Below are 26,070 nucleotides of genomic sequence, written 5' to 3' on the forward strand. Positions count from 1 at the left end.
TGCGCAGAGCGGACGAATATTTTTTATCTGTTCCTGGCCATTTTGAAGGCCGCTTTCAGCCGACATTATTAAAAGCCGGCTGCTGCGGCTGTTGCGCGCGGATTTGCGTGGCGGGAGCGCTGCAACGGACGGCTCCGTGACCCAACCGCGGGTCGCGCCCCCAAGTTTGACAATGTCTGACAGAGTCTGTGGGATTCCTACCTTCGATCCCCCTCCAGTAGGCCCTCGACCAGTTCTCCTGGTCCTCGATTTTCCCTTTCAGGTTTCCTTGCATCGCGACCAGTCGTGCCACCTCCTTCTCTAGGACGATGATCTGGTCGCCCTCGTTTGTTGCAGCCTTTTCCAGTTCCTCGATCGTTTCCTCCTGGGCTTCCAGTCGGCTTTCTGCCTTATCCAGGGTCGCCATAGCTTCGGCAACTCTACCCTTCACCGCAGCTTTAATGTTCGACACTGTCTCTTCCCATTTCCCTCTCAGTTATCTTGAGAGAAAACATCCTCCACCCATCCCGTGTTGTGGTGGGTTTCTTGTGCGGGGGGGGGGCCAGTCCCTCTTGCTCTGGCAATGCCCGAGTTTCTCCACCTCGTGGTTTGGCCAGATCAGTTGTTTGCTTGTCTAGGCTTTTTACCGCTCCAGGTTTCTACCCGTCCTCTGGAGTGGCTGATGTTTGGAATTTTTCTCTCTCTGTCATGTTGTGGCAGCGGTGTGTGGATTCTTTTGGTGTTAGTGGGTGTTTTTCAGGCAAAAAGAGCCTGGGCAGGATTCTCCGCACCCCGATGCCAAAATTGCGTTTTCCCTGCACAAAATCAGGACCCCCCCCCCCCCCCCGCGCCGGGTATCCACTGCCTCAAGCCATTGCATGAGGCCCGCCCCACTATTCTCCATCCCCGACCGGCAGGAACAGGTAAAAAATATTCGCCCGCTCTGCGCATGCGTGCCCGATCATCGGTGCGTATGCGCAAAACTATCTAATCTGATCCTGCCGTTCAGAATACTCGCGAGGCCGCTGCGGACTCAGTCCGCGACCGCCACAGTTGGGGGCGGGCCGATCAGAGAGTGGGGGGGGCCTCATTCGGGACTGGGGCTATGTGTGCGGGCGAGCGGCCGATCAGAGAGTGGGGGGGGGCCTCATTCGGGACTGGGGCTATGTGTGCGGGCGGTCCGGGGCGGGCGAGCGGCCGATCAGGGGCACTATTTCCATGGTCCATGTCTGTGGGCTGAGTCCGCTGGAGGCCGCCGCCGTGCGCATGCGAGGCCTCTGACCCGGAAGTGCGGGGGCCATATCAGCAGCTGGAGCTACTAGCTCCAAGGCAGCTGCCTGCTAGCCCCCCCCCCCCCCCCCACAAGGCTGTGCATCTGTGCCTTTTGACTCCAGTTTTCCTGGTGTAAAAGACCACAGTTCTCACGACAGCGTGGGAACATAGGCCAAAAAACAGAGAATCCAGCCCCCTATTTTTCAAGCTTGTAGGAGGAGAGCCACCTGAAGTGCGAGTTCTCAGTACATCCCCATCACCGGAAGTCAGGTGAGCGGGAAGTTAAAACATTTGGCGGACTCATCTGCCAATGCCTTGCTTGCTTAGATTTTGTAACCTGCTCTTCGGAACAGATGAGAAGACCAATTGATAAGAAATCAATTTAAAGATACAGGTCAAGCTCCATTGGGAATTGACTGCTATTTTAACCATGGTCCTGAGCAGGGAAATGGTTGAAGTTTTCCTTCTAGGGATGTATTTCTGAATCTGTATAAGGCTCTGGGCAGACTGCATTTGGAGTAATGTGAACAGTTTTGGGCCCCGTATCTAAGCAAGGATGTGCTGGACTTGGAAAGGTTCCAGAGGAGGTTCACAAGAACGATCCCTGGAATGAAGTGCTTGTCATATGAGGAACGGTTGAGGACTCTGGGTCTGTACTCGTTGGAGTTTAGAAGGATGAGGGGGGATCTTATTGAAACTTACAGGATACTGCGAGGCCTGGATAGAGTGGACGTGGAGAGGATGTTTCCACTTATAGGAAAAACTAGAAGCAGAGGACACCATCTCAGACTAAAGGGACGATCCTTTAAAACAGAGAGGAGGAGGAATTTCTTCAGCCAGAGGGTGGTGAATCTGTGGAACTCTTTGCCGCAGAAGGCTGTGGAGGCCAAATCACTGAGTGTCTTTAAGAATGAGATAGATAGGTTTTTGATTAATAAGGGGATCAGGGGTTATGGGGAGAAGGCAGGAGAATGGAGATTAGAAAAATATCAGCCATGATTGAATGGCGGAGCAGACTCGGTGGGCCGAGAGGCCTAATTCTGCTCCTGCGTCTTATGGTCTTACTTGCAGGAAGAGGAGCCTGAGCCAGAAACTTTGCCCAAGTTAGGTCTTTACAGGTCCCCTTTTGGAATCTTAATCGAGGTCTGCACAAGTCTATGTATTCACTGATATAAGCTATTCGAACATGGTAGCTGATTTTTCTTGCATGGAAAGCTAAGCTGTCATTGCGGGAGTAAATTAGAAGCCCTCAAAGGCCTGTCATATTTGGCTTGGCATTATAATGGATTGTCCTTGGTTCTCGTTGGAAATTTTCATTCTAATACTGCCTTTGAGTTCATCTTTTGTCCCACTATGCTACCCACTGCCACAAAAATCTGACAGCAATGTTGTTTCCATTATGTAAGTGTTTACAGAGCAACTTTTAAGTCTGGAAATGTTTCATTTTCAATACTGCAAGGACACAAGGCAAGTTGACAACCATACAATGGGTGACTAAATGCATGCTTTAATGCATTTTGCGCTTTTGCTTTCTTCCAGGAACAACCTGGAGGCAGGTTAGGGTTCAGTCGACCTACTTAATGACTGAGCATCTGTTAATCTTTCTCCAATGTTTACATGGCTACCGGTTGCAATAATCTTTATACAATTACTGGACGTTACTTTCCCTGTTTAATTATAGCACATGACAGCATCTTTAGCAGATTTGTTCTTGTAGTTAGGCGAAAGGCTACCCTTTTCACACCCCCAGCCATGTTTTTTAAAATTATATCTTGTAAGCTTTGCCGGCAAAATCAGCCCTAATTGCCCCTTCTCAGCCAGCTATTGACCAAGTCTTGCTGCATGCAGGCTCAGATTGCGTCAGCACCTGAGGCAGCGTGAATAGTGCTGAATATTTGTGCAGTCATTAATGAACATCTCCACTTCTGGCTTTATGATGGAGGGAAGATAAGAATGTAAAAAAAACCAATAGGAGCAAGTAGGACATTCAGCCTCTTGAGCCTGCCCTGCAGTTCGTGAAGCTCATGGCGGATCTGATGTTAACCTCAGCTGCAGTCTCCTGCTTGCTCCACATAACCCTTCCTTCTCGATTAAAAATCTGTCTCATTCAGCTTTGAAAGCGCAGCACGGTGGCACAGTGGGTTAGCTCTTCTGTCTCACGGCGCCGAAGTCCCAGGTTCGATCCCGGCTCTGGGTCAATATCCATGTGGAGTTTGCATATTCTCCCCGTGTTTGTGTGGGTTTCGCCCCCACAACCCAAAGATGTGCAGGCTGGGTGGATTGGCCACACTAAATTGCCCCTTAATTGGAAAAAATGAATTGGATGAAATGAAAAGAATTTTTAAAAAATAATAATTTAGCTTTGAATGTATTTAATGACCCAGCACGGTAGCACAGTGGTTAGCACTGTTGCTTCACAGCGCCAGGGTCCCAGGTTCGATTCCTGGCTAGGGTCACTGTCTGTGCAGAGTCTGCACGTTCTCCCTGTGTCTGTGTTGGTTTCCTCTGGGTGCTCCAGTTTCCTCCCACAAGTCACGAAGATGTGCTGTTAGGTAATTTGGACATTTTGAATTCTCCCTCTGTGTACCCGAATGTGGCGACTAGAGGATTTTCACAGTAACTTCATTGCAGTGTTAATGTAAGCGGACTTGTGACAATAATAAAGATTATTATTATTGGACTCCAGTGCTCTGGGATAGATATTTCATAATCTCAATGATACACAGCGAGAAAATTCCAATTCATCTCCACCTAGAATGGGAGACCCATTATTCTGAAGTTATGTCCACCCCATTCGAGATTCTCCGAAAATAACATCACCTCAGCACCCATCCTGTCAAGTCTCCTCAGAATCTTATACATGTCAAAAAGCTCACCTCTCTTTCTGCTCAACTCCAATGAGTAAGATCATCGGTGAAGCAGGTGAAACTTTTGGGACCAGGATATAACCTTAATGAACTCCTTGTGCTAAAATAATTTGCCCTACAACAATCACAACCATCTTCCTTTGTGCTAAGTGTGTCTCCAACCAGTGGAGGGTCTCCCCCCCTCCAATTCCCATTGACTGGTGTCAAGGGCAGCCACGGTCACCGTTTGAAACTTTAAAAAAAATTCTGTTGATACCAAAACCTTCAGAGGATGAAAGCTGCTTTCGTTAATTAAATGGACAGTGTTGTATCCTTTTAATCTATGAATTATGAAAGAAAGACTTGCATTCACACAGCATGCGTCATGACCACCGGATATTTCAAAGCACTTTCTGGCCAATTAAGCACTTTTTGAAGTGTAGTTACTGTAATGTAGGAAAGGTGGCAGATAACATGCGTTCAGCAAACCCTCACAAACAGCAGTATGATCTGATGTCGATTGAGGGATAAACATTGACCAGGACACCAGGAATAACTCCCCTGCTCTTTTTCCAAAAAAGTGCTACAGGGTCTCAGCTTGATGCCCCATCCAAACTGACAACAGCGCAGCACCCTCTCATACTGCACGGGATTATCTGCCTTGATCTTTGATCACACCCTGGACAAGACTTGGGCCAGAAATGAAAGAGTTCAAGATATCTATACACATTAGAGGGTTCATCCGGCACTGTAAAATGACCAGCCAAGTCATTGATTGTCTATAACTCTTGCAGCTCACCTATTGCTATCTATCATGTGTGCTTCTGGGTAGATAAATAACTTTTGGACAAGAGCCTTAATGTGAGTTGGCCAAGCACATCACAAAATAGCTCTTATGCCTCACTGGTTCTACGGAGCATGTTATCACCTTTAAAAAGTGTCATCCAAGGGAAATCATTTATTAAAAATTTGCCGGTATGCCAATGGCCTTTGTCACCATGTGCATTATGGTTTGCTAAATGATGCAGCGTGGTGAGTTGCAACTGGTATGTAACTGTACTAAAATAATGTAGTTCTGATGTGGGTTCCACACCTGAAACATGAGCGTGTCTTCACAGATTGTATCTAAATTGCTAATTGGCTCAACTTTTCCAATATCTATTTTGTTTCAAATTTCCAGCAACTGCCATCATTTCTGAGGTTAAAACAAGTTTACAACAACAAGTTTAACATTATTACAATGAGCAGGTCGATTGCCATAATGTACCAGTTTGAAAGCCAACTAAATTCTTAGTCCTTTCTATAGGCGTTCAGCAAAATGTCAACAATTATTAGTTGTCAGTCTAAAACATAAATGGAAATGTGTGTGTATACTTTGGTATGTTCATCAAATAACTTGAATTACTAATAATAAATAATTTCAAGGGAAAACTTAAGGGAAATATTTGGAAATCAGCATGTTTTAAAAAATAAATTTTAGAGTAGGCAACTATTTTTTTTCTAATGAAGTGTGGCCAAGCCACCTAGCCTGCACATCTTTGAGTTGTGGGAGTGAAACCCATGTAAACACGGGGAGAATGTGCAAACTCCACAGGGACAGTGATCCGGGGCGGGGATCGAACCCGGGTCCTCGTTGCCGTGAGGCAGCAGTACTAACCGCTGCACCACCGTGCTGCCCTTCAGAAATCAGCATCTACCTATCATTTGAAAATGAATGAATCAGCCTAATGATGCAGTTATACAGAAACTATACTCACAATGACGTGGTTTCTGCTTTACTATGATTCTTAAGGTGCAATCTGATTTGTTATATGACACTGTAGTGTACTTGAGGCAGTGAAGAGAAAATGAAGGGGAACTACTCCTACCTCAAATTAATAATAAAATGAAAAACATTAAAAAAAACAACGTATTACATCGATGGAGATTGGTGAGTGAAATGTTCCCACCAGTCAGAGTGTGTCAATGTCAGTGGTCACCAGCAACGAACGCTCTCTTATCACCTGAATTCAGTATTGAATATGGACAATCCTGGAGGGTTCTATGGAATTAAAGAGGAGTGAAAACTTAAACATTTTCCCATTGTTTGAAGGAGTGCTCCTCCAATTGTTCATCCCGCTTTCATTTCCTTTCTGTTTCCTTCCTTCAGTTACTTATCTAACATATGCTTAAACCTTGAAATGATCTCTGTTTCAATTGCTAAATCTGACGGTGCATCCCACCGCCTTGCAGCTCTCAGCCATAGATTTCTGCATTTCATCTTGTACCCCCATCCCAAGGATCTTCCTTCATCTGGATGTGTGGATTAGTAAACATAAGAACTAGGAGCAGGAGTAGGCCATCTGGCCCCTCGAGCCTGCTCCACCATTCAATGAGATCATGGCTGATCTTTTGTGGACTCAGCTCCACTTTCTGGCCCGAACACCATAACCCTTAATCCCTTTATTCTTCAAAGAACTATCTATCTTTACCGTAAAAACATTTAATGAAGGAGCCTCAACTGCTTCACTGGGCAATGAATTCCATAGATTCACAACCCTTTGGGTGAAGAAGTTCCTCCTAAACTCAGTCCTAAATCTACTTCCCCTTATTTTGAGGCTATGCCCCCTAGTTCTGCTTTCACCCGCCAGTGGAAACAACCTGCCCGCATCTATCCTATCTATTCCCTTCATAATTTTAAATGTTTCTATAAGATCCCCTCTCATCCTTCTAAATTCCAACGAGTACAGTCCCAGTCTACTCAACCTCTCCTCATAATCCAACCCCTTCAGGTCTGGGATTAACCTAGTGAATCTCCTCTGCACACCCTCCAGTGCCAGTACATCCTTTCTCAAGTAAGGAGACCAAAACGTCAGATTTGGGAACCAGAAAGGCAAGAGTGGGCCCACCTGGTGCCCCGTCTACATCCCGTGAAAATATTTGTTCCTTACTTTTCATTCAGCCTTTCACCAGATTAATTCTGTCAGATTCACACTGTAGCTTCCTTTTGTCAATACCCAGGCTTTGATTTTTACTGTCAACCGTTGCACTTGTTCTAAATCTGTGAGGTTGGGTGGTTCTGTGAAGGGCAGGAGAAGAGTGACAGCTGTGCTCCAGGGCAAGTGTTCATTTCTCTCGATTTGGTGCAGTTCTGCAAAGGATTAAATAGTTGAACTTGCCAAAAGAACGAAATGAACAAAACTTACCGGGAAAGTGAATGCACACGACAAAATCCTGGAGTGTCGATCTAGTTTATGTTCACTTTATGAGTACAAAAAAGGGGGAATGTGTATAATAAAGATCATTATGGGGATTGTGCCCTTATGAACCCAAATGTCCAGTGGCAAAACTGAAGGCTGAATGGGCGAAATACTCAACTGTACACAAATGTGGTCAAATATTTAACTATTACACTCCTCACCTGCTGACCTCTGCACGTTTGTTACTTTCTATTTTTGTCACACTTTTAGAGCTGAAATAAAAGATCTATTTTTTAGTTTTCTTGCTCTCAGCATGCTTGGCTATTTTATATGTGACAATGATTTTTGCAGTGTTGGCCACCCAATAACATGGTCGACGAAACCTCTTGAAAAAAATGTTTCGGGTTATGTCACATCAGCATCTCCCCAGGCTTGGTAGGCTGAGAAAGTTGTTGGGAATGGGAGCCTAACAAAGATGAGGGGCAATGGTGAGCAGACCAGAAAGATCCCAGGTTCCAATCTATCACTGAACTGCAGAGAGGTGGTCATTTGAGGGGTAATTTTCTGATACCCAGTGATCATGGGGAACTCGCTGACTAATTAAAATATGGCATGATAGGTGCCTGTGATCAGAGCTGGATTGAGGACTCTTGAGATTTTGGCAGCAAAAGTATCCAAACGTTAGTGTTTACACTGTAACAAATGTCAACTCTGCCTCTTACCTGGTGACAATGTGTTGAAATGCCAGACACCAGTCCAATAATTGCATGTAGTTTATCTACATTTCCGTAAGTTTACCTGGGTGGGCTCTTAAACTTTAATGAGAGGGACTTTGGAGATCTGGCAACATTACTTTTGAATTAAGTGACATTTTTAATAGCAGGAGCCCTGTGAGGAGGCTGTGATTCGTATTGTACAGAATCAGACATCAGCAGATATGAGAATACATCCATGAGGTTGGCAGGAGAGGAGGTCAAAAAATAATTAAACAGGATGTCCATTCAGGCAATCGAGCAGCTATGAAGAGACAGATATCTCAGTAGCATGCAGATGTAACAGAAATCTTCACGCCCGAATAAACCTCTTATGCCTCCATCTAATTCTCATCAGAGACCATGGAATTGTTACAGTGCAGAAGAAGGCCATTTGGCCCATCAACTCTGCACAGCCCCTCAGAAGGAGCACTCTACCCAGGTCCTCTCCACCTCCCACCCCGCCCTATTCCCCATAACCTAAGCTGTACATCCCTAGACACTGAGGGGCAATTTAGAATGGCTAATCTATCTAACCTGCACATCTTTAGACTGTTGGAGGAAACCGGAGCAACCAGAGGAAACCCACGCAGACACGGGGAGAATGTGCAAACTCCACATTGTCACCGGAGGTCGGAATTGACTCGAGTCCCTGGCGCTGTTGGGTAAGAATGCTAACCCCTGTGCCACCGTGCCACCCATATTCCTCCAAAATCGGCTTTCCTGACCCAGACCCTTTGGTCTTAATATCTGCATATCCGTCTTGAATACTCCTGTGAAGTCCTCCTGGGGCACATCCCCAGGCTAAAAGCTCCACAGAAATGCAATGTGTTGGTTGTGGAGATTCGAGATCATGGCACAGCAACAGATGCCGACAGTGAGCCGACTGCAAGTACGAACAGTTCCTCGGCAGCGCCACTGGGGGCAATCTAACGTCACCGTCCAGCGGAGAGGCAAAGTCGCAATGAAAGGCAGGCTCTCTCCCCAAACCAGGGGAATCTAACATTTGCTACCTGCCACTGTAGGTCGTGCTGGAAGAGGAATTGCAAGACAACGACAAGAGGGGGCTGCGAGACGCCGCTGAGAAATGGCCAAGGCATCAGCGAAAGGCGAGTGGCACCAATTCCTTGCCCCTTTGCGGCTGTGTTGTGTTGCTAAAAAAATATATATTATATTTTTGCTTGTTGTCGTTTTGGCGTCTGCACTTTTGAAGAAGTGTGAAACTATTGCCATGCGAGACTGCAGAGCATTGCTATGGGAGGGGGCGGGGGGGGGGGGGGAGAATTAAAACTAGTCCAACTCCTCGGCTGTGTCACTGGGAATGTATCCATTGATCACAGCAGTTCTGCAAAAAAAAAAGGTTACATTGATGCGCGGAAACATTTGCGAATTGGATGAAGCGCTGCTTCCAAAGTGATACTCGGCTACTGAACCTATAGGGGGGGAATTGTCCTTCATTCAAAGATGCAGAGATCTGCCGTTTGTTGAAAAATCTTTCCCCAGCATTTCGGTGTCCTGAACTGAAACCTCTCCTCCAGCTTTAAACTCACCTTTTCCCTATTCTTCCCCCCCCCCTCCAAAAAAAAATCCATCTCTTATCATTTCACCCACTTTCCTCTTCTGCATTGCATGAATGGAACTGGGATTGACAGTCTCAGACCCAGTGAATAATATAGAAGGGAGAAATACTTGTTGATTAACGTTCCTTAGATTTTTTTTTGCGTGTGTGTGTCTCTCTCTTTCTTCCTCTTGTCTTGTTTCTTAGAATTTATTGTCGATTCAACACGAGCCGGGCAGGCGACTGACACTTGTGCGGGGTAATCTGGTGTTGCAAAACAGCGCCGAATGTTTGTTGCCGAACTAAAACAGGGGTGTGGAAGGGCAGGCTGCAATTGTTTTTTTTTTCTCTCTCATCAATTTTTCGCCAGATTCCTTGTAGATGCACTCCACATGCCAGCAGTAAATCCTGGTGAGAAAATGAGGCACATCTGCCCAGTCAATAGTGAACCTGTGCGGAACACAGCACTAGATGCTACCTCCGATTGCAGTTGACAGCACATTCACTAATGTCTATTGCTCTGTTAACACTGTGGCCAGCTAATTGCTCCTGACACTCGTGTGCTGCGTTATCCGTTCCAACAGTCTTTGACGTACATATTTGCTGTGCAGTTAAAAAAAATAAGTGGCATCACAATTTCTGACCTGGCCAAAAGTATGTGGCAATGGGCTAGACGCGCCCACACTGCATGGTGCACTTTAATTGCTGTTGGTCTGTCTTTGTGCTTTCTCCTCTCCCCTTGCCCGGGAGGTATTTACTTCTTGTGGCCCTTGAGTTTGCCCTTGATCCAAGTGGTCATTGCCTGAATATTGCTGGCCAATCTGTGTTTTTTTTTTATAAATAATTTTTATTGGAATTTTTTACAGAAAATATAACAAGTATAGCAAAAAGCAGTAATATGCAACTAACAGCCCCATAACACCCACAATTCCTCCCATACCGTAACATCACATGTATCACATTCCCCCACCCCCCTCCCCCCAAACAAGAGAACTTAACCATAAATTAAAATTAGATAAATCAAATTTAAATAAAATAAGCCAACATAATCAACGTTCCCCCCCCCCCCCCCCCCCCACCCCCCCGGGTTGCTGCTGCTACTGTCCCAGTACCCTATCGTTGAGCCAGAAAGTCGAGGAAAGGTTGCCACCGTTTAAAGAACCCTTGCACCGATCCTCTCAGGGCGAATTTAACCTTCTCAAGCTTAATGAAGCCCGCCATGTCATTGATCCAGGTCTCCACGCTTGGGGGCCTCGCGTCCTTCCACTGTAGCAAAATCCTTCGCCGGGCTACTAGGGACGCAAAGGCCAGCACACCAGCCTCTTTCGCCTCCTGCACTCCCTCGCCTCCTGCACTCCCGCTGGCCAGTCTGTGTTGACAGGATATTGGGTCGTGGGGAAGGTCTGCGTTAACGCCGAGCCCATCTCTGCCTCATCGCCACAGGACGAGTGTGAAAGGATGGAAGGAAGGGTGACTGAATGTTAAAAGGATGGTGGTAATGGGACGAGCTATAAAAATGGGTCTGGTAGAGATGTGAATGGCCACGGGGCAACTCATAGAATCCCTAAAGTGCAGAAGAAGGCCATTCGGCCCATCGAGTGTGCACCAGTCCTCCGAAAGAGCACCCTACCTATCCCCATGCCCTATCCCCTTAACCCCACCTAACCTTTGACCAGTAAGGGGCAATTTAGCATGGCCAATCCACCTCCCCTGCACAGCTTTGGACTGTGGGTGGAAACCGGAGCTTCTAGAGGAAACCCACATAGACACAGGGAGAATGTACAAACGCCACACAGACAAATCACCCAAGGTCGAAAACGAACCCTAGTCCCTGGCGCTATGAAGCAGCAGTGCTAACCATTGTGCCAACTGCTGTGACACGGTGCTGCCCTTATTGCCAGTGTGTGTTGTCTGAAGATAATGGTAGCAGTTGGTTTCCCGATCTGAAATTGTTGAACGAAATGTTGAGTTCCGAAGACTGTCAGGTGCCTAAGTGAAAGATGAGGGGATGTTCCTCAAGCTTCAGTTGACCTTCATTGGGCAGCATAAGGGGGCTGAGGGCAGAGAGGTCAGGGTGGGTTGGCAAATTAAAATAGCAAGTGACCAGAAGCTCAGAGTTAAGTTCACCGGTTGAATGGAAGAATCATTGAATCATGCAGTACAGAAGAGGCCCTTTGGCCCATCAAGCCTGCATTGACAAAAACGACTCTAAATCTGCTCTAGGTCTAAATCCTGTAATTTCATTAGAGTTCTGCAATGTGTTTTGTCTCCCCAATGTAAAGCATGATCACATTGGGGCGGCACAGTGGTTAGCAGCACAGCGCCAGGGACACGGGTTCAATTCCAGCCTCAGGTGACTGTCTGTGTGGAGTTTGTACGTTCTCCCCGTGTCTGTGGGGGTTTCCTCTGGGGGCTCCAGTTTTATTCCACAGTCCAAAAATGCGCAAAAATTAGGTGGATTGATCGTGCTAAAATTGCCCGTAGTGTCCAAAAGGTGAGGTGGTGTTATGGGGTTACAGGAATAGGGTGGCGGAGTGGGCATTGGTAGGGTGCTCGTTCAGAGGGTCAGTGTAGACTCGATGGGCCGAATGGCATACTTCTTCACTGTAGGGATTCTGCCTCCTCTTCGAATTCTAACATTGTCAGTGGTGAATTCAATATAATATTTTGATAGAGGTGCTATTGTTTCACATGGGCTGAATTGCCTGGGATGGTGAAAAGGGAGAAGGTGAAAGGGCAAGCACTGTATTACCCACACTTTCAGGGAAACGTTTCTGAGGAAATGGATATTGGGAATATTTGAAGAGTGGACCAGGGTACTGCAGAGAAAACATTCCCTTCACGACAACCAGAAGGAAATGGGAAGAGATGATGTGTCGATGGCATCACACTGTAGGTGCAGGTGCATCGATAGGCTGTAAAGGCTGGTGCGGTGCATGGTGAGGACCAGAGGAACATCTATCATGGTTTTGAAGGGGAAGGGGTGAGGGAAATGGGAAGTGGTAGAGGAGATCCTTTGGTCGAGCAGAAGTAAGACATGTCTGAAGCATGCGTGAGGAAGGTGGCAATGTCAGAACAGATGGAACAGAGGTGGAGAAACTGGTAGAATGGAATTGAATCCTTACAGTGAAGTGAGGGCAGAGGAAGTGTAATCAGATAGCTGTGGGTGTCAGTGGACTTATAATAAATATCGGCTGATAGCGTATCCCCAAAACAATAGACAGAATAGTTATAGAGTAATGGAGTTTTGCAGCACAGAAAGACCGTAGCACAGTGGTTAGCACTGTTTCTTCACAGTGCCAGGAACCCGGGTTCGATTCAGGGTTTGGGTCACTGTCTGTGCGGTGTCTGCACGTTCTCCCCGTGTCTGCGTGGATTTCCTCCGGGTGCTCCGGTTTCCTCCCACAAATTCCCGAAAGACGTGCATGTCAGGTGAATTGGACATTCTGAGTTCTCCCTCAGTGTACCCGAACAGGCGCAATAGTGTGGCGACTAGGGGATATTCACAGTAACTTCATTTCAGTGTTAATGAAAGCCTACTTGTGTGTGACACTAATAAAGATTATTAATAGAAAGAAACCCTTCGGCCCATCGTGTCTGTGCTGACCATCCATCCTAATCCCATTTTCCAGCACGTGATCTGTAGTCTGTCACCTTGTTTGCTATGGCGTTTCAAGTGCTCATCCAAGCATCAAGGTAGCATTGTGGATAGCACAATTGCTTCACAGCTCCAGGGTCCCAGGTTCGATTCTGGCTTGGGTCACTGTCTGTGCGGAGTCTGCACATCCTCCCCGTGTGTGCGTGGATTTACTCCGGGTGCTCCGGTTTCCTCCCACAGTCCAAAGATGTGCAGGTTAGGTGGATTGGCCATGATAAATTGCCCTTAGTGTCCAAAATTGCCCTTAGTGTTGGGTGGGGTTACTGGGTTATGGGGATAGGGTGGAGGTATGGGGTTGTGTAGGATGCTCTTTCCAAAAGCCGGTGCAGACTCGATGGGCCGAATGGCCTCCTTCTGCACTATAAATTCTATGTCTATGCCTAAATGCTTCTTTACTGTTGTGCGTGTCCTGCCTTTACCACTCTTTCAAGTAGTGATCTCCAGATTCCCACCGCCCTCTGGGTGAAAGTGTTTCTCCTCAAATCCCCTCAAAATCTACTGACCATTACCTTAAATTTATGCTCCCTGGTTAATGATCCCTCTACTCAGGGAAAACATTGCTTCCTATCTGCACTATTTACAGCCTTCATAATTTTGGACACCTCAATCAGGTTTCCCCTCTGCCTTCTCTACTCGAAGGAGAACATTCCCAGCCTATCCAGCCTCTCTTCATAGCTGAAACGCTCCAGCCCAGGCAACACACTGATCAATCTTTTCTACACCCTTTCTAGTTCAATCACACCCTTTCTATAATGTAATGACCAGCACTGCACACAGTACTCTAGCTGGGGCGTAACCGGTGTTCTAAACTGCTCTATCAAAACCATCCTGCTCTTATATTCTGTGCTTCAGCTAAGAAATGAAAGTATCCCATATTCCTTCTTAACCATCTCATCTACCTGTCCTGCTGGGCATGCACTCCGATTTCCCTCTGGTTCTCTGTACTTCCGAGTGTCCTACAGTTCACGGTGAAGTCCCTTGTCTTCTTAGTCCTCCCAAAGTGCATCACCTCACACTTTTCAGGGCTAAATTCCATTTACCACTGTTCTGCCCATCTGACCAGCCGTCTAAGTCGCCCTGTAATCTAAGGTTTTCCTCCTTGCTATTTTCCACACCATCAATTTTAGTGTCACCTGTGAACTTATTGATCATGCCATCCACATCTCCGTCTACATCATTAAAGTACACTGCAGCAAGGGACTCAGCACCGATCCCTGCAGTACACCACTGGACAGAGGCTTCCAGTCACAAAAAAAGCCTTCGACCCAACACCCTCTGCCTCCTGCCACTAGCCACTTTTGGATCCAATTTGCCAAACTGCTCTGGATCCCATGGGCTCTTACCTTCTTGATTCGTCTCCCATGTGGGATCTTATCAGAAGCTTTACTGAAGTCCATGTAGACTAGATCAACTGCACGGCCCTCATCAACACATCTAGTCACATCTGTGAAAAATTCAATCCAAATTTGTAATACATGATCTCCCCTTGCCAAAGCTATGTTGATTATCTTTGATTAATCCTTGCCTCTCTAAGTGGAGATTAATTCTGTTTTTTTCAGAATTGTTTCCAATAATTTCCCTACCCCTCACTGGCATATAATTACCTGATTCTTCTCTATTTCTCTTCTTGAATAATGTTAGCTGTCCTTCAGTTCTCTGGCACCTCACCTGTGGCCAGAGAGGATCTGAAAATTAACGTCAGAGCGCCTGCAATCTCTTCTCTTGTCTCACATACCATCTGAGCCTGGGGATTTATCCACTTTTAAGCACACTAAAACCGCTAATCATAGAATTTACAGTGCAGAAGGAGATCATTCAGCCCTGCACCAGCCTTTGGAAAGAGCACCCTATCCAAGCCCACACTATCACTCTATCCCTGTAACCCAGTAACCCCACCCAACCTTTGTGGACACTAAGGGCAATTTTGCATGGCCAATCCATCTAACCTGCACATCTTTGGACTGTGGGAGGAAACCGGAGCACCTGGAGAAAACCCACGCAGAGACGGGAGAATGTGCAGACTCCGCACTGACAGTGACCCAAGCTGGGAATCGAACCTGGGACCCAGGAGCTGTGAAACAACTGTGCTAACCACAATGCCACCGTGCTGCCCATATCATATCCTTCCTCTCAATGCTAATCTGTTCAATCACATCACAGTCTGCCTCCCTGCTTTATATATCTATATCGTCCTTCTCCATAGTGAACACAGGTGCAAAATTCTGATTTAATACCTCCCCTACATCTTTTGGCTCCACATACAAGTTGCCACTTTGGTCCCAAATAGGCCCTACTTCTCACTGGTTACCCTCTCGGGATTCTCCTTAATTTTCCCTGCCAGTATTTTTCATGCCCCCTTGCACTCTCCTGGTTTCTTTTTTAGGGACCCCTCTTGTACTTTCTATACCCCTCTGTTTTAAGCCCTCTGTATCTGCCATCTGATTTTCCTGATCCAATCCTGTGTTTCCCTTGAAATCCAGAGTTCTCGGGACTTTTTGGTCCCACCCTTTACCTTTACGAGAAATGAATACTCTCTCTAATTCCTTATTGAATGACTCCCACTACCCTGATGTATGTTTTCCGACAAGTAGTTGCTCCCAGTCCACTTTGGCCAAATCTTGTCTTATCCGATTAAGATCAGTCTTCCACCAATTCAGAACAAAGTTGAGGAAGGAAAGAATTGGCGGTTGACCACATGATGGCAACGGAGGGTTAGAAATTGTTGGTCAAGGTGATGACATTTTCTGGCGTGGTGTGAACGCAGAAAGATGCCATGATACAATTAATAATTATGTAGTTGAAAAAGAGGTGGTGGAGCGGTGTTGAATAAGACTGGAACAAGGAATATTACACCTATCAAATAAAAAGGTTGCTAAGATCCATAGGAGTTCCTATAACAACATTTTTTTTATTTTTCAAGGCAGTTAGTGGAGTCAGTGGTGAAGCTGTCCAAAGTAAAAACATGTTCGGTCAGGGGAAGAGGGTGATGGTTGAATGGGACTAGTTGGCTCTCCTCTCAGGGAAGAAGCAGAAGACCCTCAGGCTAACCATGGTGGGGAATGGAGAGATTTGATGTCAGTAATGAAAAGGAAGTGGCTAAGGCCAGAAAATTGGAAACTGAAAGTGGCAGAGAGCATTGCAAGAATCGGAAATGTGGATTCAGAAGAGACTGGATGGGGCAGCACAGTGGCGCAAGTGGTTAGCCTCATGGCGCCGAGGTCCCAGGTTCGATCCCGGCTCTGGGTCACTGTCCGTGTGGAGTTTGCACATTCTCCCCGTGTTTGCGTGGGTTTTGCCCCCACAACCCAAAACATGTGCAGGATAGGTGGATTGGCCACGCTAAATTGCCCCTTAATTGGAAAAAATGAATTGGATATTCTAAATTTATAAAAAAAAGAAGAGACTGGATACGAGAGAGGAAATGGTTACGCTAGGAAGAAATAGCCTATTTTTCTATCAGGCTCATTGTCTTTCTAGAGACCCCGAGACAATAGTAGAACCAGACTGTCTGTTTTGGGGAATTATGAGGTTAAAAGGTGCAGATTGGAGAGGGACATCTCCAGAGGAGTCAATGTCAGTGATGGTCTGGGAAAAGACAGCTTGATGTCCATTGGTGGTTATGGTCCACGAGGTATCCCAGAGTTGGCATTCAGCCGTTACAAGGCCAAGGCCTGTTTATCTAACAACAACAGTGCCATCCTTGCCCTCAGATGCAAGTTGGGAAGGTTAATTTAAACAAGGGGAATGGCCAAATTGGGATTGTTTCATTCTGAATTGCTGGTGTGACCCTGACAATCGAGATGGCGAGGGCCCAGAGAGAAGGGTCCAGGTGGAAAAACAATTATGCAAATGGTAGAACGGGTCTGCCAAGGGGAAGGGAAGACTCGGCCAAGAAATGAACACAAAAGATGAGAAGAGCCAAGCATCATGCAGAACTCAAGTTCATTGATGTGTTTGGGGGGGGGGTGCAGTCAGGCCTTCTGCTGAGGACTGATCAGTTGAGATTAGAGGGAACAATGAAAAGTTGATGAAAAATGAGATTGAAGGTGGGGGGGGGGGGGGGGGGGGGTCAGAGGAAAGTGAAAGGGAAGAAGGGTCCAGAGGCGTCTTGGTATCAGTGTTGAAGCTTGTGATCCTTGATACCAGAAAGGAAGAAACAATGGCAAATGAGGCAAAGGATGAAATGGGACAATGAGACCAGCTCTCAGGTAGGGTGAATTTGTGAATTATGAATCTCATATATGAAGGGTGAGAATTTAAGCTGAAATGTATATAGAATAAAGTTTGTGCTGGAGATAGTTACTCCTTACTTGAATAAGTCCCTCCATGTTGCATTTTAATCATAGATCATGGCATTCAGAGATCTGGTGACCATTGGATGTTGCATATTTTATGTGTTCATTTGTACAACAGTGGACGGCAATATTTGTGTCATAGTATTGGAGTATAATTCAGATCTTAAATTGCCATCACTGCTCGCATCAAGCTGCTATTGGAATGCCATAGGAAACCTGAGACCCCTGCCTCAATCCAAGTTTCAAACTTGAACTAATTGTTTTTGTTGTTTGGCCTAGTTTATCTCCTCAAGCATAATTTCTGTCAGTGTTTGTTAGTCTCATTGCAAACTTGTGAAAACTAACTCAGCAAATGAAATGGTAGCAACCTCTTTTCCAGAAAAGGCCCATGGATGGGATTTAAGCAGGCCAAACCAATGTCCCTTAAGTGCCACACACGCTTTGGAAGGTATGCTGTGATTTCATATCTCTTCAATCTTGGCTCCAGGATTAGTAGAGTCTCCTAATGTGCAGGTGCAAGGCACTGTGTATGTTAACTCATGTGCGCATACAAAAACAAATTTAGATCGTTTTCTTGTAGCTGATTGGGCAGGCAGCCAGAAGGGCAAAATGTGCCTGCAAATCCTCCAACTGTTTAACTGCACAGCCTCCAAGTTGGCTTTGGCATGCAATTTGTCTTGGCGATGAGATTCTTGAAGTTGGAGTTAATTTGACATATTTAACTCCGAGAGCTGTGCCTTTGCTACAATTAGTTTCAAACAAATGGTTGGATCCAATCTCTACTTATCAATATAACCGGGGCTAAGACTTTGAAATGATATCCTAACATTGTGACACTCTTGTGGACACTGTTTCTTGGCAGGATTGATTCACGCACTCGTAATGAGGACAGCATGGAAAAAGGAAACTGCGGGGACATGTATGGACGACTTTTAGAAAGAACGCATTCAGCACTGGAAGGAACAAGGCAGAAATGGGAGGACGATTTATGGACGGAAGTAGGGTGGAGACTTGGGAGCGAAGTACTGAGCAGGGCCAACTTCACTTCCTTCTGCGCAAGGCTAAGCCTTATGCAGCTGAAAGTGGTGCCCAGAGCGCAACTAACCAGAACCCGAATGAGCAGGTTCTTCCCAGAGGTGGAGGACAAGTGTGAATGGTGCCAGGGATGCACTGTCAACCACGCCCGCATGTTCTGGGCATGCCCCGGGCTTGTCAGGTTCTGGACAGCCTTCTTTGAGGCGATGTCTAAGGTTGTGGGGGTGAGGGCGGAGCCGTGCCCTCAAGTGACAGTCTTCAGGGTATCGGACCAGCCAGAACTTCATATGGGGAAGAAGGCCGATGCCCTTGCACTTACTTTCCTAATCGTACACTGGAGAATCCTACTCGGCTGGCGATCGGCAGCACCACGCACAGTTGAGCTGGCAGACCTGTCAGAATTTCTCTATCTGGAGGAGGTGAAATACACCATCCAAGGGTCGGACGATGTCCTCCACAAAGCATGGGGACCATTCATCAACCTGTTCTGAGACCTGTTTGAAGCCAACAATGGATAGAATGGGGGGGAGGGGGGATGGGGGGGACGGGGGGGGGGACGCATGGGAACCACCAGGGCCACAGAAAGCAGACAGGCACGAGGAGAGGGCAACAGCGGGGAGAGACTTAAGGGAACCCAGCAGGGAGCTCAGGGAGAGACCGACACGTGGACCAGAGGGCCTCTTACAAAGCTATAAGACAAAAGACAAAACAAATCATCTACGGTGAAGGGAATGGTCTAAGATAGGACCCAGAGACATTAGAAAAGGGGGGGGGGGGCGAGGGGGAGAGTCGGGGGGGGGGGGGGGGTGGAACAAAGAGGGGGTTGGAGAGGGGGTGGCGAAAAGTGACAATGTGTAAATTGTAAATAATAATCGTTTCATCCATCTCTTGTACAGTGTAAAAATGTAAACTTTTAATAAAATATTTAAAGAAAACAAAATACATTTTACTTAATCGGATTCTTACTAGTGGTGCTTTTGTACATAAAAATGTGAAATATTCTCTTTCCCTCACCATAAAAATTAGCTGCTGTAACTTTGATCTAATGCACCTGCTTGAATCTTATTTTCAAGTCAAATCATGGTGATTATTAACCAATGTTCTTTCATTGGAGACAAACCAAATGATTTTTCTGGTCAATAAATCCATCTTGTATTCCGTTTGCCCTTGTCGCAGTCTTAGGCCATGAGAGCGCCTTTTGTACGAAATGAAATATTAAGTAGACGTTCCATTTGTTTTAAGGTAGCCTTTTGCTTCATGCACAACCATTTTGCATTTTTAGTTCACCCGTATATTTTATAGTCCTTCGGTGGTACAGAACTTGATTCTTGCTGAAAAAAGACATTTTGTCAAAATTTTTCATCTTGTACTCATCAGGATAATCACACGCATACCGATGTCAGAGGAATATTTTATATCAAATATAAATAAATGATTTGTGACAACCAGAGTTGTCTAGGGAGGAGTGTGCTCTGTCTCCCCAACAGATTTAGCTTTGATGTAGAAAAAAACAAACCTCATTTGGATGGGCTCAATGCAATGCATGGTTGCATCTTGCTAAGGGCTTAAATTACATTTTCTTTTTTTTTAGAAAATAATTTATTGAGGCATTTATAATTTTAACATTTTCTTAAGTTACATTTTCAAAGATGGATTTTTAAAGACAAAGGTGGAGCAAGTTCCTTTCGAGCTAGAATTTTCCACCACAACAAAGGCAATTCTGATTTGTAAAGGTGGTCTTCCCAGACTCAGTGTTGGAGTGGGTCCGGCAAAGCAATTGCACTCAGTTCCTGTTTTGAGGTGCCAGAGGGAGAGTGAGCCATGTGATTTCTGACAGCTGGTTAAAAAACACAATGTCAGTGATTATTCTGGGAGACAACTGCAATCTGCTATCTCAGGTCAGACAACAGAAGTGTAGTGAATACAGTTATCGAGGAGGGGTGGGAAGGATATTTCTAAAACTATACCCACATCTACTGTGTTTCCTTTCCAATGAGACAATCTTTTGTCCACAAATTGCCCCAAATCGCAATTAGTTCTCAGCTAGAAAGCTTTGTACTTCTGGACGTTTTTATTACTTTTCCATGGCTGCCCTGCTCTCCCACCTTCTGATGTGATATTGATGCAGGATCTTTGATTGTGGCCATTAATTAAAATGCAGCAATCATTTGTTCCGATAGTAATTGCCCTTATACATTGCATTCTTTCTACTCCTGTTTAATTTGTCCAGTGTAAATGTCATTCTTTAATCTGCATCCTAATCAGTAGATAAGTCAACCTAAAGTAACAGGTCTTGCACAATGAGAGCGCGTTGCATTAGTGAATCATTAATAATATTGTCAAACGTCGCTCCATGTCGGTCAGGCCATTTTTTAAAGGTTTAGATTCATATGACTGCTGTCAAATTCAAATCAGTCGAGTATTAAATACTGGCATTGCGCAGGTTTGATGAACCTGTATTCTTGCAGGCATAATGCTCTTAACAAGTTTAGTAGACTATTGCATCCCATCATCCATACAACAACTGGAAGGTCAGGAATGGAAACTAGATTGTACAATGTATCTTTTAACTAGTAATTCTGCTGGCTATCATTAAACTCTGACCTTGGGGACTTCCAGTGGTGGCCATGGAGTGAGTGGTCGCACATTTGATGGCTCCCGCTCGAGGCGGAATTGTTTGGTCCTTTTTCACTCGATTTATGGGATTTTTGTTGGTGTAAGGTGCATGAGCTGGTGGGGCTGGTTTACGGCTTATCAGATGAGGAGTGTAATCAGCAAGAAGCAGCAGTCTGGCCGGGAGGTTTCTCGAAGTGCAACAGAGAGAAAAATGGCGGAGGGCTCTAGGGCGTTGTTGCCTGCCCAGTGGCCTATTGAGCAACTGGTGGACTTCTTGAATGCTAAGTTCCAGCAGCAGAGGCAGGAGGTCTCAGAGGACCTGGCTACAGTGGTAGAGCATCTCAGGGCGGCTATTCAGAGAGTGGAGCAGAGGCTGGAGTTGCACATTTTGGTGCTTCAGAAGGTGAAAGAGTCGGTGGTGAAACATGAGGACCGGCTGGCGTCGTTGGAGGCACAGTTGATGCCCATGGCTGAGAGCAAGACGTGGTTGAGGGAGAATGTGGAGGACCTGGAGAATCATTCCAGGAGACAGAATCTCCTGATTGTGGGGCTGCCTGAAGGAAATAAGGGAAGGCAGGCCACAAAGTGTGTTGTTACTCGTGTCTTAATAAAGCTCGTAGTCTCAAGTGTGGAGAAGATGCTTTATTGTGAGTTCGTTCAGTTTCCAGAGCTCGACCTAGAACCACCTTCCAGTGCTAACTACCAGCTTTGCTTGCTGTGTGTCCTGCTTACCAGCCCGCCTGCTGTGAAGAGTGTCTTGTGTATGTGTTGCTCCAAGTTCTGCCCTCAGTGAAGTGTGTCCTCACTTCCTGTCCTGATCTATTTATATGGCTCTCCCGTGCTCCCTCTAGTGGTTGCTCTGTTGTGTTGCATCTGGTTAACTTGTGATCACCACATCCCCCTTTTTCTCTTAACATATTTTCTGTACATCGTTAAAGAAAATTGTACATCCTGTCCCGGTGTATTTGTAGCTCTCCCTCTGGTGTTTGCTCAGTTGTTTTGTATCTAGTAAATCTACGATCACCACATCCCCCTTTTTCTCTTTACATATTTGCTGTACATCGTTAAAGAAAATTATAGAAAACAGTTACTTATGATATGCGTGTCTACACAGGTGATGGTGCTATTGCATATTTTACAAAGCCAATGTAGTTATATGTCCAATCTCAATAAAAACATTTATGAGTCCAAACTTGATGAATTTGTTCAGAGCTTTTTTTCTTTTTGTTGTTGATGACGTGGTGATATTGATATTGCAAGTCCGCTGTGAATGTTGTTGGTGTTCCTTGTTATCTTAAGTACCCAATGCATCATCCCGAGGTGTTTGCATGGTTACCTCACTGATGTTGACTGGCATGGCCTTTTTTCTGTGCTTGTGGTGTTGATTTATTGTCTCATCCGCCTTGGATGCTGGTGTGCTTGCTCGTTCTGGAGCAGACGTGAGTTTGTGCGATTCGTTGTCATCCCATGACATGTTTGTAGTCTTGTCATCGTTTTGCAGTGTGCTGCGGCATTGTCCTTCATGTGCCGCGTAGTACCATTGCGTACAAGTCGTTGTTTCATTGCTGTTGTTTCTGTCGTTCCTGTTTTTGTTGTATTCGTTGCCGTACTTTTCGCTGTTATTGTCGTTTCCGTCTTTGGTGTTGGCACTGTCGTTGTTCCAGACTTTGTTGTTCTCGTTGCCGGTCTTGGTGCTGTTTTTGTCGTTTCTGTCTTTGGTGTTGTCGCTATCTTTGTTCCTGACTTTGTTGTTTGTCTTGTCGCGCTTCATGTTGCTTTTATTCTTGCTGTTGTCGTTCTCGTTTCTGCTGTGCTTCTTGCTATTGTTGTTGTTCTTGTCGCGCTTCATGTGGTTTTTGTTCTTGCTTTGTTTCTTTTGACTTTTGTTTTTTTTGTTATACTCTATTCGTGTCCCGAGTGGATAATTTGAGTCATTGAGCATTTCGTCTCGAGAGTGGTGCGAATGATCTGATGTTGCATCGGTGCAGGTGACCTCAATCATTTGTGGAGAATTGGATTCCTCATCTTTGCTTTCTTGGTGCTCCTCTTCCGGAGTCAAATTCTTCTCGATTTCATTTGACGCGGTGTCTCTGGATTCTTGCCGCTCCTCTTCTGGAGTCAATACCTCCATGATTACAATTGACGTGGTGTCTGTGGACTCTCGGCGCTCCTCTTCTGGAGTTAAAATCTTCATGATTTCTGTTGATGTTATCTCACTGGACTCCAGGTGCTCCTCTTCTGGAGTCAAAATCTGCATGGTTTCTTTTTGTTTGGTGTCTTTGGACTCCAGGTGCTCCTCTTCTGGAGTCAAAATCTGCATGTTTTCTTTCGGCATCGTCTCTCTGGACTGTTGGGTGGCCCGACTCTGTGCTTCTGTACAGACAAGCTGAGAACTGTCAGTCTCGCTGTGATCCTGTACGTCGAGTGCGATCATCTTGTCACTGTCTTCGCATGCAGTGGGTAGAGGTGCATTGTCTTCTTTTTGTTCATGTGAGCTTGTTAGACTTTCATAGTCTGCTTGCGGTTGCTCAGATACTGCGGGTTTACCTGCATGGTCTTGTTCATGCATGGTGTTCGCCAGGGAGTGTTTGCTTGCATCCCTTTTGGAGTCTTTCATTACTCGCACTGTGGAGCCTGTCATCGCTCGCTCTGTGGAGTCTTCCTGTGCTCTCTGTGTGGCGTCGTCTTCGTCTTGGGTATTGCTGTCATCCAATGTATCGACGAGCTGCCATGGCCTCATGGTGTTGGATTCATCTACCATGAGTAGAGTCGTGTTGAGCTTTGCAACGGTGTCGCTGATGCTGTGATCAGCATGTCCAAATAACTCCTCCATGTCTGAGTAGTATTCTTTGATACCCATTTCATCTTCGTTGGCTTCTTCTACCACGAGTTGATTCGTGTTGAAGTTTGCGACCGTGTCGCTGATGCTGTGAGAAGCATATCCGACTGACTCAGCTGTGTCTGAGTAGTATTCTCCGAAAAACAAATCATCCTGGTTGGATTCTTCTACCACGAGTTGATTCGTGTTGAACTTTGCGACCGTGTCGCTGATGCTGTGATAAGCATATCCGACTGACTCAGCTGTGTCTGAGTAGTATTCTTCGAAAAACAAATCATCTTTTGTTGTTTCGGAATTCTTTTTGTTCTCTTCACTTTGGGTGGTGCAGACTGCTTTTTTCAGGGTGTTGTGCAAGTTGTTTTTAACTGTTGGTGTAAGTTCAGGCGTTTTTCTGTGTTCTGAGGCAAGAAAATTTGTGTTTACCACTTTAAGTGTCTTATTTTCAATTTTCGGGCATTTCCCTTTTAAGTGGGCGTGGTCGGGATGCTCAGACGTCATGACGTCACGCGCAGGAATGCATTGCGCATGCGCAAATCGGCCTTCCTCCTTCACTATGCGGTTTTGTTTCCATTGCGCATGCGCGGCGTGCGCATGCGCATTACGATCCGCGACCAAAACTTCTTTTGACTGCGCATGCGCGGCCTGCGCATGCGCATCACGATCGGCACCGCGATCTTTTTTAAACTGCGCATGCGCGGCTTCCGGTTCCGGCGCATGCGCAGACGCCATTTGTAGTTCTTTGCTTACCGGAGACTGCAAAACGTGCTCCAACGCCATTTTTTGCCGTTTTTCGCGGATTTCAGCGATTTTACTGTCCCACCAGGACTGCAAAATTCGTAAGTAATCTTCTCTTCCCGATTTGGACAGGGTTTCAGCGTTTTGGCTTTGTGAGAAATTCTTTTTATTTCTTCTTTTTAATCTGTACTTTTCATTCGCGATTTCTTGCTCTTTTCGTGATTTTTTAAGTTTTGCATCACTCAGTCTCTGTGCAGTTTGGACTCTGAGTATGTCTTGCTGTTCAAATTTCTCACAGTACTCTTCAAATTTGTTTAGTACCGTTTGTAAGCTGTTTCTGTCTTCACCTTTTGAGTATTTAAATCCATTATAAACTTTCCAAGCTTCATTTCCTTCGATGAGAATTGCTATTTTAATTTCGTCTGAGGCGGCTGCTGCATCATATGCTATGATAGCGAAATCGAACATTTGTTTAAACCTTTCCCAGACACTTCTTACTTTTCCAGGCGTGTCCAGGTGAAGTGGGTATCCAAGGCACATCCTCTCATCAGCAATGTCTTCCCAAGTCGAATGTCCAGCAGGAGATCTCCATGCCATTCTTGGTTGAGATTTCCATGCCATTTTGTTTTTGTTTTCTGTATCTGCAGCTGAGTTGTCCTGTCATAAGCGTCTGAAATCACTCCTAGGTACCATGTGTTGTTACTCGTGTCTTAATAAAGCTCGTAGTCTCAAGTGTGGAGAAGATGCTTTATTGTGAGTTCGTTCAGTTTCCAGAGCTCGACCTAGAACCACCTTCCAGTGCTAACTACCAGCTTTGCTTGCTGTGTGTCCTGCTTACCAGCCCGCCTGCTGTGAAGAGTGTCTTGTGTATGTGTTGCTCCAAGTTCTGCCCTCAGTGAAGTGTGTCCTCACTTCCTGTCCTGATCTATTTATATGGCTCTCCCGTGCTCCCTCTAGTGGTTGATCTGTTGTGTTGCATCTGGTTAACTTGTGATCACCACACAAAGTATGTGGTGAATATGTTCGAAAGGTTATTGGGGGTGGAGGTCTTTGATTATCCCCCCCGAGGTGGATTGAGCGCACAGGGCATTGAGGAGGAGGCCGAAGGCGGGGGAGAAGCCGAGGGCGATGGTGATGTGGTTGCATCGTTTTCTTAGTAAGGAGAAGATTCTGAGGTGGACGAAGGAGACGGGAAAATGCACCTGGGAAGGAAACGTGAAGCAGATCTACCAGGATAGAGGTACAGAGTTGGCCAAGAGGCAGGTCAGGCTCAATCGGATCTAGTCGGCCCTCTACAAGGAAGGAG

At 45.8% G+C, this 26,070-nt stretch overlaps 1 protein-coding gene across 2 annotated transcripts in view; it reads left to right on the forward strand.

The window, feature by feature from the left end:
• The first annotated feature begins 8,980 nt into the window (after positions 1 to 8,980).
• The window catches only part of pitpnm3 (PITPNM family member 3), an 856,450-nt gene continuing 839,360 nt past the window's right edge, over positions 8,981 to 26,070 (forward strand). For both annotated transcript variants that reach the window (XM_038814215.1, XM_038814218.1), the window contains exon 1: positions 8,981 to 9,137. In XM_038814215.1, coding sequence (XP_038670143.1) covers positions 9,116 to 9,137 — 22 coding nt within the window. In that variant the 5' untranslated portion in view covers positions 8,981 to 9,115. The remainder of the gene's footprint in view (positions 9,138 to 26,070) is intronic.

The sequence above is a fragment of the Scyliorhinus canicula genome, chromosome 12, assembly GCF_902713615.1.
Source record: "Scyliorhinus canicula chromosome 12, sScyCan1.1, whole genome shotgun sequence".
Classification (NCBI taxonomy): Eukaryota; Metazoa; Chordata; class Chondrichthyes; order Carcharhiniformes; family Scyliorhinidae; genus Scyliorhinus; species Scyliorhinus canicula.